General features: G+C 39.0%; 1 protein-coding gene across 3 annotated transcripts in view; it reads right to left on the reverse strand.

Annotated features, from left to right (window-relative positions):
- The window catches only part of LEKR1 (leucine, glutamate and lysine rich 1), a 214,911-nt gene that overhangs the window by 15,709 nt on the left and 182,735 nt on the right, over nt 1-16,467 (reverse strand). For 2 of the 3 annotated variants that reach the window (XM_061417712.1, XM_061417718.1), the window contains 2 exons: nt 10,440-10,604; nt 5,604-5,903 (listed from right to left, as the gene is read on the reverse strand). In XM_061417712.1, the coding sequence (XP_061273696.1) occupies nt 5,604-5,903; nt 10,440-10,604 (465 nt within the window). The remainder of the gene's footprint in view (nt 1-5,603; nt 5,904-10,439; nt 10,605-16,467) is intronic. The other variant, XM_061417727.1, reaches the window with a different exon arrangement.

Below are 16,467 nucleotides of genomic sequence, written 5' to 3' on the forward strand. Positions count from 1 at the left end.
ATATAACTTTTAATTAAAAGTTATTTAGTGCCCAGAGGTACTAATAGTTGTTGGTACCCAGAGGTATTTTCTTTTTTTAAACTTTCTTTAATCAATTAATCAGTGTCTTATAGTTTTTAGTGTATAAGTCTTTCAATTCATTGGTTAAGTTTATTCCCAAGCCAGAGGTATCTTCTTTTGAGCTAGCTCATTTTACCACAGAGGGCTCCTCCAATTTCCTGGGTATTGATATATAAGCTTGGTTGTCTGTGTTCTGGGAAGTGAGTGGGTGACAGGGACTGGGAGGTCTCACCCTGAAATATACAGACCTTCACTCTAGCTCTTGCCTTATATCCTGCTTTTGTGTATCCTCAGGTCCAAAGACTCTTGCATTCAGGTTTTCTAGAGTGTAAACCTTTAGGATCCTGCCAGGACGGTAGGTGGAGGCTGCCTGGGGTTGCAGAGGGCATCTAAGCATCTGTTTGCACCTTTAAAAACCATTCAAACAGCCCTGTTTTCAGATCTACACTTCTCTCCCACTTTGAGAGATATCTGTTGAGCCTTTCTAATGTGATTGGGTTTGCTCCTTTTTAGGATTCCATGCACTCCCACACTCTCCACAAGCATTAGGTTTCAATATCCATAACCTGCTGATTACCTCTCATCCATACCTTACTTTCCGTTTTCCAAATTTTGGTCAACATTTTTTTCATCAAATGTCATCTCCTTTCCTGTTCTTTTTTCCTTATGTATTTATTCAATTTTAATTAATTTACTGTCATTTTAGGGTATTTGGGGATGGATGCAGAGATAAACATATGCAATTAATCATTCATGTTTAACCAAGAGCATTACCTTCTATTTTTGAATATCTTTCATCTTCATTAGACAGCTATAGGAAGTGGGAGAATTTAAAACTTCTGCTCCTTATGTTTTCCTTATCTATAGTTTTAAGTCAACAAAAATATTGAACTCTCTGTACTGGCTTTACTTTGATCTGTTTTTCACATTCTCCTTTTGGATCCAAGGCCCCAAACAGTGGAGCCACACTGTCTTGGTAGTGCTCAAGAGCTAGTGGAGCTCTTACTAGCTTATGGAGCTAGTAAGGAAGGAAAACTGGCAGCAAAAAGCATGGGATCTATTTTAAGCTGGTTTTAAATGATACTGTCCTGTTCTCTAACATATTATGTTTCTTTCCTGGCTTCTTATTTGTTTAAACTGTTCCAATTTTTGATGTCTGTGTCTTTTCCCTGTAAAGAATTTCAGGAGCCCCTTTTTTACATTTAAATTTCCCATTTAGTTTTACTTACTATTTTTTCTCTTCTTATTGACCTGAACCTTTTGTTGCTTCACCTTCTTGACCCTCGTTTCTGTGGCAGCACTCCACTAATCCCTGCTCCATGGAGGAATATCCATTTTGCCCTTTTGAGGCTATGGCTTTCCTCCTATCCTTGAGAACTTTCTTTACACAATTAAAAACAAAGTTCTACCTATTTTCTGGCTTCCTGAATGAAAGTGGGGTTTTCCTCTCCTTAATTAGCTTTCTTATCAGACCATTAATTTATCTTCTTTCAAATGGGAATTTGTTCTCCACTTATATGAGGCTGTTTTCCTCCAGAATCTGAGAAATTTCAAGTGTATGGAATGCATGGTCACAAAAAGTAGTACTTTTTACTTTACATGCTAACAACCTCAGTTCTCTCTGGCTCATAATTCCTATCACTTGTATTAATTCATTTCCAATTTAATAAGAATGTTCTGGACTTTAGCATTCTTAAACAGAGAAGCAGTCTTAATTATTTACTCTTACAGTTCAGTTGTAATTGTCTAACTTCTAGTGGGAAGTCTGCCCTCAGCCATGTCCCAAGATAACTTTACTTTTGCTACAATCCCTTTCTATTTCCCAGTAATGATCTACAATCATTTATATACCAACTCAGTATCGTATCTTTCCAAAATCTGCATGTAAAAAAATTTCATCTCTGAGTGGTTTCCTGTTACAACCAACAGGCAGGAAGAATTCCAAATGTAGCTGCTTTTGTGTGAAAAAGATATTCGTTCTTCACTTTTAGTCTAGCTTCTCTTGCCAAAGTTACCTTCAGAGGCCCTGAGTTGGCAAACTATAAAATGGCCCCCGGTTATCCCTGCCCTCTTGCCTTCTGCAACCCGTTTGAGTTGAGTGTGGCCTGGAGTTGTTGTTCCATCTCTAATGAATAGAATGCAGCAAAAGCAGCAGGATACCACTTCTGAGATTAAGTTAGAGAGACTGCAGCTTCTATCTTGGGCACCCTCTCTTGCACTCTCTCTTTCTTACTCGCTTGTTTTGCAAGAGACTAGCTGCCATGTTGCCAGGCTCTTCTATGGAAAAGTTCATGTTGGAAGGAAGTGAGGGGTTCTTCTCTTCCCCTTCTTCAGCCAACATTGAACTGAGGCTCTCAGCCCAACAACCATGAGGAAGTAAATCCTGCTGACAACTACAAAAGTGAGCTTGGAAGTCAACCTGCCCCCAGTTGAGCCTTTTTAATGAGACTGCAGCAGCTGACACCCTAACACCAACCTCATGAGAGGTACTGAGCAAGAGGCATCCAGCTAAGCCGTACATTCAGATCTCTGATACTCAGAAATAAATGTTCGCTGTTTGAAGCCACTGATTTTGATGACAATTTGTTATATAACGATACATAACTAATACAAGTCCTATGGCCAGATTGTTAACTTTTAGTCTGTGTTTTTTACATGGGAAGTTTCTTTTAGGTCATTCTTGCCTCTGGATGTCACTTTAACTGCTCAACATAATATTTTCTCTAAATTCCTCTTTGAAAGCATGGGATGGCAGTTGTCAGTCATGTTCATAATTGCATATTGATGACTAGCACAGTGCCTGGCACTTGAATATAGGCACGGGCCTATTATATATTTCCTGGATTTGACCCTTTATAGTCTTGTTCTAGTTTATAAATTCCTAGAATAAAAAAATGTCCTATGGCAACCCACTCCAGTGTTCTTGCCTGGAGAACCCCAGGGACGGGGGAGCCCGGTGGGCTGCCGTCTATGGGGTCGCACAGAGTTGGACACAACTGAAGTGACTTAGCAGCAGCTTAGCAGCAGTTTATAAATAACTCATCACTTTCCATATTGCCATTTCTTTGGGAGATTTAAGAGTTAGAAAACCTGCTGGTCTAGTTAATTTGGCCTTTCTCTCCTTTAACCTGCTGTCCCACCTCTAGAACTTCAACACTGCTGTCTTAGTTGAAGCATCACCTCTCTCCTTCTCCAGCAGAGCTGAGTCCATGTGTATGCTGGCTCTTCCCACTCCTGCCTGGACTGGAGGAGCAGCCCCCTTTTCCAAGGGAGGTTGTGGTGCTGTGTTCCAACAGGAGACATTCAATCACACAACACCCTAACCATCTGGTAGAGTAAGCATTAGTGTGTTTATTATTATTCTAAAAGTAACAGAGAGAGAGGGTGTGTGTGTGTGTGTGTGTGTGTATCCTGGAGATTTGAGTGCCAAGCCTTAGGTCACTTTGAAATTTAGAAGCAGAATCACTAAAATTCAAGTATCCTAAAAGAGGAAATATAGAAATTCATGGAGATGAAATTTAGAGATCCAAATCTAAGAAATTCAAATTTGAATCTTGGCTCCACCATGCTGGGTCATCTTAGAAATTATTCAAACATCTTGAGTCAGTTTCTCATCTGTAACATGGAAATAATTCCTACTTTAATAGGGTTTTTAGGTATTATTTTTGATCCAATATTTTGTTCATTCCACATTTTAACTTAAAATTTCTTTGGAATAGGTTCACTATGTCATAATTATAATGATGGTATAAACTTTGAATTTTGGTTGACAATTTACAAATAGCAAGAAAACATGGTATATTTATTAATAATCAATATTACTACTAGCACTTTCCTTTTATTCATCTTTAAGACACCAATGAAACCAATAAATATTATTTATCACTAACATTCAGAATCTTCCTCCATTTGCCTTTATTTGTTATACTGTTATAAATAGGATCAAATATTCTAATATGACAATATTCTAATTCTTGGCTATTGGAAAATTGCCCCACTGTTTTAATAAGTTTGGGTTACTACAACAAAATACCAGAGGCTGCATAGTTCAAACAACAAATATTATTTCTCAAAGTTTTGGAGACTGCGAAGTTCAAGATCAAAGTGCCGACAGATTTGGTGTCTGGTAAGGACCCTGATTCAAAATGGCCATCCTCTTACTGTGTCCTCACATGGTGAAAGGGAAGAGGGAGCTTTCTCTCATAAGAGCACTAATTCCATTCAGGAGATTAGCTCATCTCTCAAGACACAATCACCTCTCAAGACACAATCACCTCTGACAGACCCATCTCCACACATCATACTAGTGATTATATTTAACATATGAATTTGGGAAGACATTCAGTCAGTAGCATCCACCATTTCTAAAATGGTCAGCAGTTCAGAAATAAGATTTTGTTAGGAAAACAAAATTAAAATCAAAATAAGTCTGTTGTTGTTGTGTTGTGTCCAACTCTTTGCAACCCCATGGACTGTGTCCTGCCAGGCTCCTCTGCCCATGAGATTTCCTAGGCAAGAACTGAAGTGGGTTGCCATTTCCTTCTCCAAGGGATCTTCCTGACCTAGGGATTAGACCTGGGTCTCCTGCATTGCAGGTGGATTCTTTACCACTAAGCCACCAAGGAAGCCCCAAATTATGTTGTTGTTCTGTCGCCTAGTCGTGTCTGACTCTTTGCAACTCCATGGACTGCAGCATGCCAGGCCTCCCTGTCCCTCACCATCTCCCAAAGTTTGCTGATGCCATGGACATGAATTTGTCTACTCCAGTTTAAATAAAACACTGCTGAAATAATTGTGCATACACAGGAAAAAAGACCAATACATGTAGATTATCTTACAAATTTAGAATGACAGAAAAATAAAACCCTAAAGAATAACTGTATTTAAAATATACTGTCTAAAATATTAAACAGCAAGTACTCTAAAAGTTTCTTTGGCAAAAATGTAATGTTTCAACAAATAAGACATAAATATATAAAGATTTCTAATCTTAGAGGTTTTAAATGGTCATTTGCAACACAGTAGAACTTGCCAAGGAAACCTTAGAGATTACATAGATAAATGTATTATTTATTTTACAGAAAAAGAAGCCAGGTCCAGAGAGGTTAAATGCCTGCCTAAGCTGAAACTCCAATATTTTGGCCACCTGATGTGAAGAGCTGACTCATTTGAAAAGACCCTGATGCTGGGAAAGATTGAGGGCAGGAGGAGAAGGGGACAACAGAGGATGAGATGGTTGGATGGCATCATCAATGCAATGCACATGGGTTTGGGTGAACTCTGGGAGTTGGTGATGGACAGGGAGGCCTGGCGTGCTGCAGTTTATGGGGTCACAAAGAGTCGGACACGACTGAGCGACTGAACTGAACTGAACTGAACTGAAGTTAAGGACAGAGCCAGGATATGACCCCAGGTCTCTGACTAATAAATAGTCCAGAACTTTCTGCATGACACCAAGCTACATTTCATGTCTTTGTTTGTTTATTTGTTGAAAGACCAGCACTCTTTCACTAACTGCACTGGTACCATCACCCGTTTCCTACCTCCTTCTGGGACTGGTTGAATCGCTCTATCAGTTGTGCTTGTGCCAGCATTACTCTTTCCAGTTCATCTGACTTCTTTTTCATTTCCTTCCTCAGGTCCTCTGAAACGGAACCATTACTGTCAATTTCCTTCTTCAGACGTGATTCAAACTCTACAACCAAATTTTTAAGGTTTTCAATTTCTTTCTCCTTTAACGCAGATTCCTCAGTATATTGAACATGGGATTCACGGAGTTTTTCTTCAAGAGCAGCGAGTTTTAGTCTTAGATCTTTAGTAGCACCTTCGATTAAGTTGGATATCTGTAAGATAAGTCTTGCATTAGTTTATAGGTAATAGTCTCTAGGTATCCACAGAATTCTCTTGGTTTTAAGAGGTTTATTCTAAATAATTGGTGTTCTCTTCTGATCTGATTAAAGCAAATCTTATGACACATATAGGCCTTCACAATTTTAAAAGTTAAGACTAAGATTTTATTTTTATCACCGAAAATGGAATTGCATTAATCACTTGAACATACTTTGAAATACCTAAATCTTTGTAACTGAACTGAACTACCAAGGACAACTCAAGTCTTGATCAAGTGCCTGTCTGGACTCATTTTAGGGTGACTGGGACCTGATGTTTGGGGATGCATGTAGGAGAGCATCATAGCTACAGTCAGTCAGTCAGTTCAGTCACTCAGTCCTGTCTGACTCTTTGTGACCCCATGGACTGTGGCATGCTGGGCCTCCCTGTCCATCACCAACTCCCAGAGTTTACTCAAACTCATGTCCATTGAGTTGGTGATGCCATCCAACCATCTCATCCTCTGTCATCCCCTTCTTCTCCTGCCTTCAATCTTTCCCAGCATCAGGGTTTTTTCAAATGAGTTAGTTCTTCACATCAGGTGGCCAAAGTATTGGAGTTTCAGCTTCAGAATCAGTCCTTCCGATGAATATTCAGGACTGATTTCCTTTAGGATGGACTGCTTGGATCTTCTTGCAGTCCAAGGGACTCTCAAGAGTTTTCTCCAACATCACAGTTCAAAAGCATCAATTCTTCAGTGCTACAGTCTACTCAAATCATACTAGTAAGGTTTCCTTTGATGTATTTTTTTTTTCATCCTTGTATATGATGATTGAAGGTACTCTAGATACCATACCTTCTATAGTAGCCTTGCCCAATAGAACTTTCTTCAGTGACAGAATACATGAGCAAATTGGGAAAAGTCAGCAGTGGCCATAGGACTGGAAAATGTCAGTTTTCATTCCAGTCTCAAAGAAGGGCAATGCCAAAGAATGTTCAAACTACCATACAGTATGTGAACTGAGAACTTCCAGATGTACAAGCTGATTTAGAAAAGGCAGAGGAAGTAGAGATCAAATTGCCAATATTTGTTGGATTATAGAGAAAGAAAAGAAACCCCAGAAAAGTATCTATTTCTGCTTCATTGACTATGTTAAAGCCTTTGACTATGTGGATCACAACAAACTGGAAAATTCTTAAAAAAGATAGGAATACAAGACCACTTTACCTGCCTCCTGAGAAACCTGTATGTGGGTCAATAAACAACATATAGGACCAGATATGGAACAATGGACTGTTTCAAAATAGGGAAAGGAGTACCTCAAGGCTCTACATTGTCACCCTGCTTATTTAACTTATATACAGAGTATATCATGTGAAAGGTGGCCTGGATGAAGCACAAGCTGGAATCAAGACTGCTGGAGAAATATCAACAACCCCAGATATGCAGATGATACCGCTCCAGTGGCAGAAAGTAAAGAGAAACTGAAGTGTTTCTTGATGAAGGTGAAAGAGGAGAGGGAAAAGCTGGCTTGAAACTCAATATTAAAAAAACTAAGATCATGGCATCTGGTCCCATCACTTCACAGTACATAGCTGGGGAAAAAATGGAAACAGTGACAGACTTTATTTTCTTGGGCTCCGAAAATCACTGCAGATGGTGACTGCAGCCATGAAATTACAAGATGCTTGCTCCTTGGAAGAAAAGCTATGACAAACCTGGACAGCATATTTAAAAGCAGAGGCATCACTTTGCTGACAAAGGTCCATATAATCAAAGCTATGGTTTTTCCAGGAATCATGTAGAGATGTGAAAGCTGTACCATAAAGAAGGCTGAGCCCTGAAGAACCTATGCTTTCGAACTGTGGTGCTAGAGAAGACTCTTGAGAGTCTCTTGGACAGCAAGGAGATGAAGCCAGTCAATCCTAAAGGAAATCAACCCTGAATATTCACTGGTGGGACTGATGTTGAAGCTGAAGCTCCAATACTTTAGCTACTTGATGAGAAAAGCTGACTCATTGGAAAAGACCCTGATGCTGGTAAAGACTGAAGCCGAAAGGAGAAGGGGGCGGCAGAGAATGAGATGATTAGATAGAGTCACCAACTCAATGGACATGAATTTGAATAGACTCCACGAAACAGTGAAGGACTGGGGAGCCTGGTGTGTTGCAGTCCATGGGGTTGCAAAGAGTCAGACACAACTTAGTGACTGAACAACAAGAAGAAATATTCTGCACTGTCTTATGTGGTAGCCACTACCCACATGTGACTATTGATAGTGGTGTACTGGTAAATACTTCCCTGATAGCTCAACTGGTAAAGAATCAGCCTGCAATGCAGGAGACCCTGGTTTGATTTCTGGGTCAGGAAGATCTGCTGGAGAAGGGATAGGCTACCTATTGTGGTACTCTTGGGCTTTCCTTGTGGCTCAGCTGGTAAAGAATCCACCCGCAATGTGGGAGACCTGGGTTTGATCCCTGCCCTGGAGAATTCCATGGACTATAAAGTCCATGGGGGTCGCAAAGAGTCAGACACGACTGCATTGGTAAATATTTAACAATGGACTCTCACACACACACACAGAAGTCAGATTTGTATTCAATTTCCATGATGTAAACACTCTCACCATGACCAATTCCAAGCTATGAAGGTGAAATCACTGATCATTAAACCGAGAAGAAATGTTAACAGTAGGCTCTCACTTGCTAGTAAGGGCTATTGCACCCTTAAAATGTGGCAAACATGAGTGAGGAACTCAATTTTCAATTTTATTTAATTTTAATTAATTGAAACTTAAGTAGGCACATAAGTTACTATATTAAACAATGCAGTTCTAGAGGATACCAGAATACTTTGAAAATATACTGCTTCTGAAGGTGGTACCTCCAGACAAAGAGAGGAAAGAACAACTTGAGAAACTTCTCAGTGTCACAGCATCTTTAGAAGGGAAAAGACTGCTTATTTTTCTCCTTAAAAAAGCAAAACAAATAACACAAAACATACCAAGAAGAGCAAAGCTGCTTCTGACAAAACATATCATTTTTTATGCTACGGATATTGTCATATTATAAATATTAGTACAGCAAGAAATCAGCCCATGAAGAATCTGGAAAGCATTTACAGACTAAAGTTCCAAGGATTTTGTGAACCATTACTTAAGAGTTATGTACCCCAAATTTGTTTCAAATGTTAAATTTACATTAACAATAACTTTTACAAGAAATCTATTCACCACAGTTTTTATAAATTAATATTCCATTTTCTTCAATTAACCCAGGGAGGGAGAGGGTCACTTCTGGGTCTGAGCAGTAGTTTCCTTCATCCAGAGGAGAGCTGCCACTAAAACAGAGCAGGTTATCTTGGGAAGAGGAGGCTCACATGCTTTGATTTTTTAATAAGGGAGTCAACAGTAAAAAAAAAAAAAATCAAGAGAATTCACTCACAAAATCTGGACTTAGGATTGCTCTTGAAAGACTGTAGCCCCAGCAAGTTGGGGCCTGCCTTTCAGCATTCCCCTGCTGATGGTCCTGGGCCACATGGGAGAGTAACTAACAGCAGTCACAGGGTGAGGGGAAAAGGGGAGTGGGGGGGGCAGGAGCCGGGAAGTAAGGGCATGTCTAGGACAGGACTGTCCAGAAGAGGAGGAGAGGGCTTAGGTGAGCCGAGGCTACAACTCCCAGCGCATGCTCCATTGTCCCATTGTCCCAAATAGGACTGCACTTATAAAACACAAATTCAGAGATTAAATTATTATTAAGAATTTCAAGACAGCATTTGCAGAACATTAAACCTGCAAGGTTTGTATGGGGACCTGTGATACCACATTCATGTGGCTGGCCCTGTCTATTCACAGTGAGCTACTGAAAAAACTACCATATCCCCTGTACAACAAAGTGGAGGCCGTAAGTCTCATTTAATGCTAATTTACATAAACTCTTAATGAGTTTATTCAAAATATAACTTTACCAGTAGGCCTTGGTTAATATACGCACACAAAAGATAAACACACACACACACACACACACACTCTACTTTCAAGTCTTATGAAAACAAGGGAACCTTGTCAAAACCTTATATTTTGTTTAGTATACATTGTTAAAGAAATTATGGAAGTCTGATACTTAAAAAATATTTCCCCTTCATTCAAAACTAAAATTGAAAATATTTGAAACTAAAGGGGATAGACTTTAGTTGTTGGTAAAATTTAGTTATGTAAAATACATCATTATCTTTTGTTGGACATTTGAGGTATTAGAATATCTAACCATGTTAATTATTAGTTACGTAATTTATGCTGTTTTAAAAATATGTTTATAAATAAATGTTTATTTAGTAGGGAAAATTCCATACATAGCTGGATTATATTCTTATGTAATTTATCTCAGTCATTCATTATGGAGAATAGCCAAATCATTCTATCTAAAAATAAGCTGTGATGACCATGAGGAAATCTATAGGAGTTAGAAATATAGTGTTGTCCTTAGGAGGAAATAACTAACATCTATAGTTTCAAATCCATTAAATAATGATGAGTACCATAATGACAGACCTTCATTTGTAGTTCTTCTTGTTCTTTCTTATACTTTTGGATTATTTCTTGGTGTTTTTCCTTTTCAATATCAAGTTCCAGTTTAGCTTCTTCCTTAAAGAGAAGAGCTTGCTCCTGAAATTCAACCAAATGTTGGGCTCTTTCCTTGGCAAATTCAGCTTCAATCTAGAAAATAGCATTTAACACACATACTATCATAAGTAAATTTAACACCATATAAGTAAATTAAGCCTATTTTCAGACTCATTTTTTTCTCCCAGGTTTGTTGATATAATTGACATATAGTACCATATAAGTTTAAGGTGTACACTATAAAGATTTCACTTACATATATCCTGAAGTTATTATCACAAAAGTTTACAGAACATCCATCATCTCATATAGATAACAAAATTAAAGAAACAGAACTTTTCCTTGTGATGAGAACTCTTAGGGTCTAATCATTTAAAAATTCTAATTCTAACATGAATTTTTAAATTCTAATGTTAAAAAAAATCTGATTCAGAACTTGGACCAGAGAAGTTGACCTTGGGTCAAATATCTTCAGATCTTCTAAGACTTTTAAGACCTGTAAAATGAGTAGAGAAGTTAAGACAATATAAGTTTTCAGAAATACTAAAAGCTTAGTCTTCTGTACATTTATAATGTAAACTCTGTCCTTTGCCAAGGAAAAAAAAAGAAAAAAAGATTTTGAGGCTCTCACACTAAGTTCTGTTGAAAACTCAAGAGTGGAAACAACATATAAATGCTGATTTTTTTTAAATGGGCCTTTCTTGATGGAGACCACAGACAGTTTTGGAGTCATAGATTATCATTTTAATGAGATTGAGGCCAGAAGGGTGATTGAAGGAAAACATAGTCAGTGATGCTTGAATCCATATTTCTACTCAGAACCACAATGCTGGAAGGGACCTTAAAAATCCCCTAGTTCATTTTCTCAAGCTTCCATGAATTGTGGAAGGATAAACAAAGGCTTTGGACTCAAGAGTTTAAATCCTGGCTCTGAATCCTGGCTCTGCCACTCTAGCTGTGTGATCTTAAATTGTGACTGTAACCTCTCCCGGTGGGGTTATAACTGATTCCCTTGGGGGTTGTTATGAGGATTAAATGAGACGAAACATCTGTGTAAAGCTCTTGCAGGAGCAGGAATTCAATAGTCAGTGGAGATTACTTCTATACCCTGACTTCAATCTCTACCATGGAATCTGCACCAAATGATTATCTGCTCTATGCCTTGACACCACCAGAAACCATAACTCACTCCTTCCCCAGCAGGCACTTCCATTTTCAGACAGCGCTAAACATTAGGAAGCTTTTCCTTTAGTTGAGCCAACATCTCTCTCCCTGTGGTTTTTAGTCATTGGTTTTGGCTCTGCCTACTTGAGCAAGAGAGAACAAATCCATGAGTACTGGAGTCATTCACGCCTGGGAGTTTATCTAGTGGATTAGAGAAGGGATCCCAGTGACAGGTTGGCTCTAGATTTACATTGTGCCATTATAAATTATTTAGATTATAAATTCTAAGACCAAGTAAATGCAGATAACTTGGGAGAAAAACTGTCAAACCTGACTTACTGTGACTGTGATTCTCAAGCCAGTAAGAGAAGGAGAGAGGTCAACTTGAATTTCTCATGGGAAAACTAAAACTGGGAAACAGAAAGTTTGCTAAGGAACTTTGCAGGAAGCTCTTTAAATTACATAAAATGCAGACAGAAGACCAGCCTCAGTATGGGGTCAGTGGGGCTTATTGCACTGGTCATTTGCCTCAAGGCAAAGCATTTACGCTTATACTTACTGCACCGGAGTTGTTTTGGCTCTTTCAAAATAAATTTCTAGATTGTCTGGAGGAAAGAATACCGATAATCATTTAGGCACAGGACAGAATTGTTCAGATAGGTTGCTATCAGATTGTGAAAAGCAAGGAAAGCCTCAGGGCACTCAGAGAAAAAAGCAGATGTTCTTCAGAATTTCAGCTACTTTTGTTCTTGCCTTCTGGTAGCCATATAGATACATCATAGGTGTCTCAAACTGTCTGTACCATAGATCTTGACACAATCCCCCCACCTGTTCCTTCCTCAGTGCTCCCTATCTCAGGATGTGCACCACCGCCCATGGAGTTATTCAAGTCAGTAACTGGAGCAATTGCCTTTCACACTTCTCTCTCCTTTACCCTCCACACCTAATCCATCATCAAGCCCTGCTCATTTTGCCTCCAAAAGATACAATGAATCTATTGATTTCTCTGCACCAGGATCACCACCATACTTGTGGTCACCACCACCTCCTGACTGGCCTCCTTACTTCTACTCCTGCCTCTCTCCAACCCCTGATACACAGCAGAGTGTTCTTCACAAACTATACATTGAATTCTTTTATTCCCTCTTGCTGGCTTTTCACTGCATTATAAAATCCAAACTCCCATACATTATCTTCTACTAGAACACCACCAGCCCCTATGACACCTTTACAAGAATCAACAAAGCACACCTTCCTTAGATAAACACAGCCTTGGGCAGGGCATGGTGAGCAGAGCCCAGGCCTGGTTTCAGCTCCCTTCTCTCCCCTGGCCTGTGTATTATTCATGGCACAAGCAGGATACCATGTATGGCAGCCCTTGACTTCTCCAACCTGACTTTCAACCTGTATTTCCCATTTGACTACTGTGTTCTAGCCATGCTGGAATAGATATGTTAAGAACACATGAAAGGAGGAAATCAAATACAAAACATTCAGAAAACTTTGAGTTAATAGTCCACAAGATACGTTGACACTATTTTAAAAAAGAGAGTAAATAAACATTTTTTGAGAAGCTAAAGAAAAATTTGTGCTGAGGTACTAAAATGTCAAGTGTTCAAAAAATTTTGCTTGTGTAGTTAATTCATAGAGCCAAATAGCTATTTTAGGATAGAAAGACATCTTTCAAAATATGGACTCAAATTAAGAGAAGAAGAACGTGCACAAACAAGGTGGGACAGGACAAATTGTAAATTAGGTGACAGAAGGACTTGAGAAGAACTTTTAAAAACAGAAGTTATTTAAATTATGAGGAAAAGGTCATTTAGCAAATCAGCAGAGTCCCTTGAAGATGAAACAAAGGATGCATTCAGGGAAGGAAAGGGGGTGGCTGACTGGTTGAGTGAGCAGAATGTTCTGTTCTACCTGATCCAGGAAGAAAGGGCTCTTTGCCCCTGAACTATTCCTTGGAATAAACAGGTATAGGTAAGGAGAGAGGAAAAAAGGAAGGAACTGACAGAGGGTGGGAAAGAAAAAGCACTACAGATAGAAAGGAGAAGAGTGATATACTGATTTCATTTTTAATTTGTACAACCTGAGAAAGAGAAGCAAAGGGATGAACTTCAGGTGGAACTTCTGAATATTTAAGGACGCTGCAATGGCAAATCAAAAGCCAGCTGAATGTGTTGACTGTAGCACAGAGAGATGATACTACCGGTTCCTTCAAGAACTGAAGAGTCTGAACAAAACGATGAGCCCACCAACAATGACTTGCTTAAGCTGGTATATTGTTATTGAGAAGATGAATTCATGCGAAATTGTCATGTTTATGTTTTCTACATGTTAATAACAGCTGTTTGTTTACAAAATCTTAGATGGCAGGACTCATGTTTATGAAAATTAAATAAATTAGGTGATGGTGCATACATAAAATATGAACTGCTTTTAGTTCAGTTCAGTCTCTCAGTCGTGTCCGACTCTTTGCAACCCCATGAATTGCAGCATGCCAGGCCTCCCTGTCCATCACCAACTCCCGGAGTTCACTCAAACTCATGTCCATTGAGTCGGTGATGCCATCCAGCCCTGGATGGGGGGATGACATCCTCTGTCGTCCCCTTCTCCTCCTGTCCCCAATCCCTCCCAGCATCAGGGTCTTTTCCAGTGAGTCAACTCTTCGCATGAGGTGGCCAAAGTATTGGAGTTTCAGCTTTAGCATCAGTCCTTCCAATGAACACCCAGGACTGATCTCCTTATATAATAGTAATTCTGATAATCTGAGGAAATTCTAATTAAAAAAAAAAAGCATGAATAAAAATATGAGCTCAGGAGTTAGAGAAAGTAAAATCAATTGTTGTCTGTGTACACATTCCAGATTTTAGTTCATCCATATCTTCTTCCTCTAGCTCAACTGTCTCATTTCTGAAGGCCTTCTGAAGACTTCAAAGCATTCCTAGTGTATTTTTTTTTAAATCCTTTTTGTTTGTGTTGAAATGCATAATTAGTGTTTTATAATATTTGTTTCTAATGCTAATGTGCAAAATGCTATCTTTTCACTGTTTCCCAAGTGAGATCTTTCTGGTTGATTCTGATATCATTTTCTGTTTGTAGGGAAAGAGCAAATTAGCCAAGATGGTGGTGGTCAGACTCTCTCACCATGTCCTTTCACCTTGCCCCATGTTTTGTAAATAATGATTATATAACAATTGAGCTCAATTATAGCACCACACATGCACATCACAAGGTACTCACTTGGCCACTGGCTACCTTTGTTCTGTAAGCATATATAAGCTCCACCTGAAAAAGCCCTTGCAGTTACGTTTTGGCTGTGTTATGGCGGTGAGGCTGTGTTATGGCTGTGACAGCTGGGTCAACCACAAGAGGAGAGAATACAGCGTATCTGCTGCTAGTGCTGCTGTGCCAGTCAGGGGAAAATAAATGTGTTTGCAATTCCTACGACTCCTTGTGTTTTCTTCCAGCTTCCCTGCTTGTGCCTTGCCTAGCATGGGTTCAATGAACATTGTGCACAGTAAGATACAGTGAGACACTGTTCATGGAGGCAGACACCATGTTACAACATAATCACTTATTACTTGATGATTCCTTTAAAACCAAGGAAATTTCAGATGTCATTTAGAAATCAGACCACTTGTTTATATTTGATGTACATTTATCATTAAACAAAATATTAATATACATCCTGAAAATGATTATGAATGAGTAAAAATTGCTCAGTCATGTTGGACTCTTTGCAACCTCATGGACTGTAGCCCGCCAGGCTCCTCCATCCATGGAATTTTCCAGGCAAGAATACTGGAGTGCGTTGCCATTCCCTTCTCCAGGGCGTCTTCCTGACGCAGGGACTGAACCCAGGTTTCTGGCACTGCAGACAGATTCTTTACTATCTGAGCCACCAGGGAAGCCCAAAAATGATTATACTATTTTCTAAAAGTTAGAAACAAATTGTAATTGAAAACTAGTATTTCAGATTATTTCTAAATTAACCACTGAATAACTATGTTATAAAAGTAGATGATTATTCAAACACTAGACTTTGTAATTAAAAATGCAAATGCTAAGGAATCAGACTAAGTATTGAAGTCCTGCCAAGAACCGAGGAAAACTGAGGACAGAGGAGAGAATGCTCACTGAGTACCTCATACAAGCTAGGTTGTATGGTATAGGGCTCTTTTCCTCTACTAACTCATTTAATTCCTACAACAATTCTGAAAGAATGTATAGTAATTATTGTTCCCACAGTATAGAGTAAGAAATAGGCTCAGAGAAATTTAGTATCTTCACCAAGATCTTAGAGCTGCCACGAGGTGGGGCAGGCTGTGCACTCAGATGTCTCTGGTGGACTCCGTAGCTCAGTGTGGTGAGTTTTCCCAGGCACCTTGTTTCCCCACACATTTACATGGCACAGTGGTTAAGGGAATGGAGTTGGTATTTATTTAGTTCAAAATATTGGGGTATTTTTTCCCAGATAACTTTCTGTTAATGAATTCTAATTTAATTCCATTGTGGTTAGAGAAAATACTTCGTATGGCTTGAATTCTTTGTTGTTGTTGTTGTTCAGTCGTTCAGTTATGTCTGGACTGCAGCATGCCAGGCTTCCCTGTCCTTCATTGTCTCTCGGAGTTTATTCAAAGTCATGTCCAGTGAATTCTTTTACATTTGTTAAGACATTTATTCCCAGTATATGATCTACTTTAATAAATGTCCCATGCACACATGAGGAGAATGCATATTCTGCTGTTAAATGAAGAATTCTATATGTATCAAGTCATATTTGTTA

The sequence above is a fragment of the Bos javanicus genome, chromosome 1, assembly GCF_032452875.1.
Source record: "Bos javanicus breed banteng chromosome 1, ARS-OSU_banteng_1.0, whole genome shotgun sequence".
Lineage (NCBI taxonomy): Eukaryota > Metazoa > Chordata > Mammalia > Artiodactyla > Bovidae > Bos > Bos javanicus.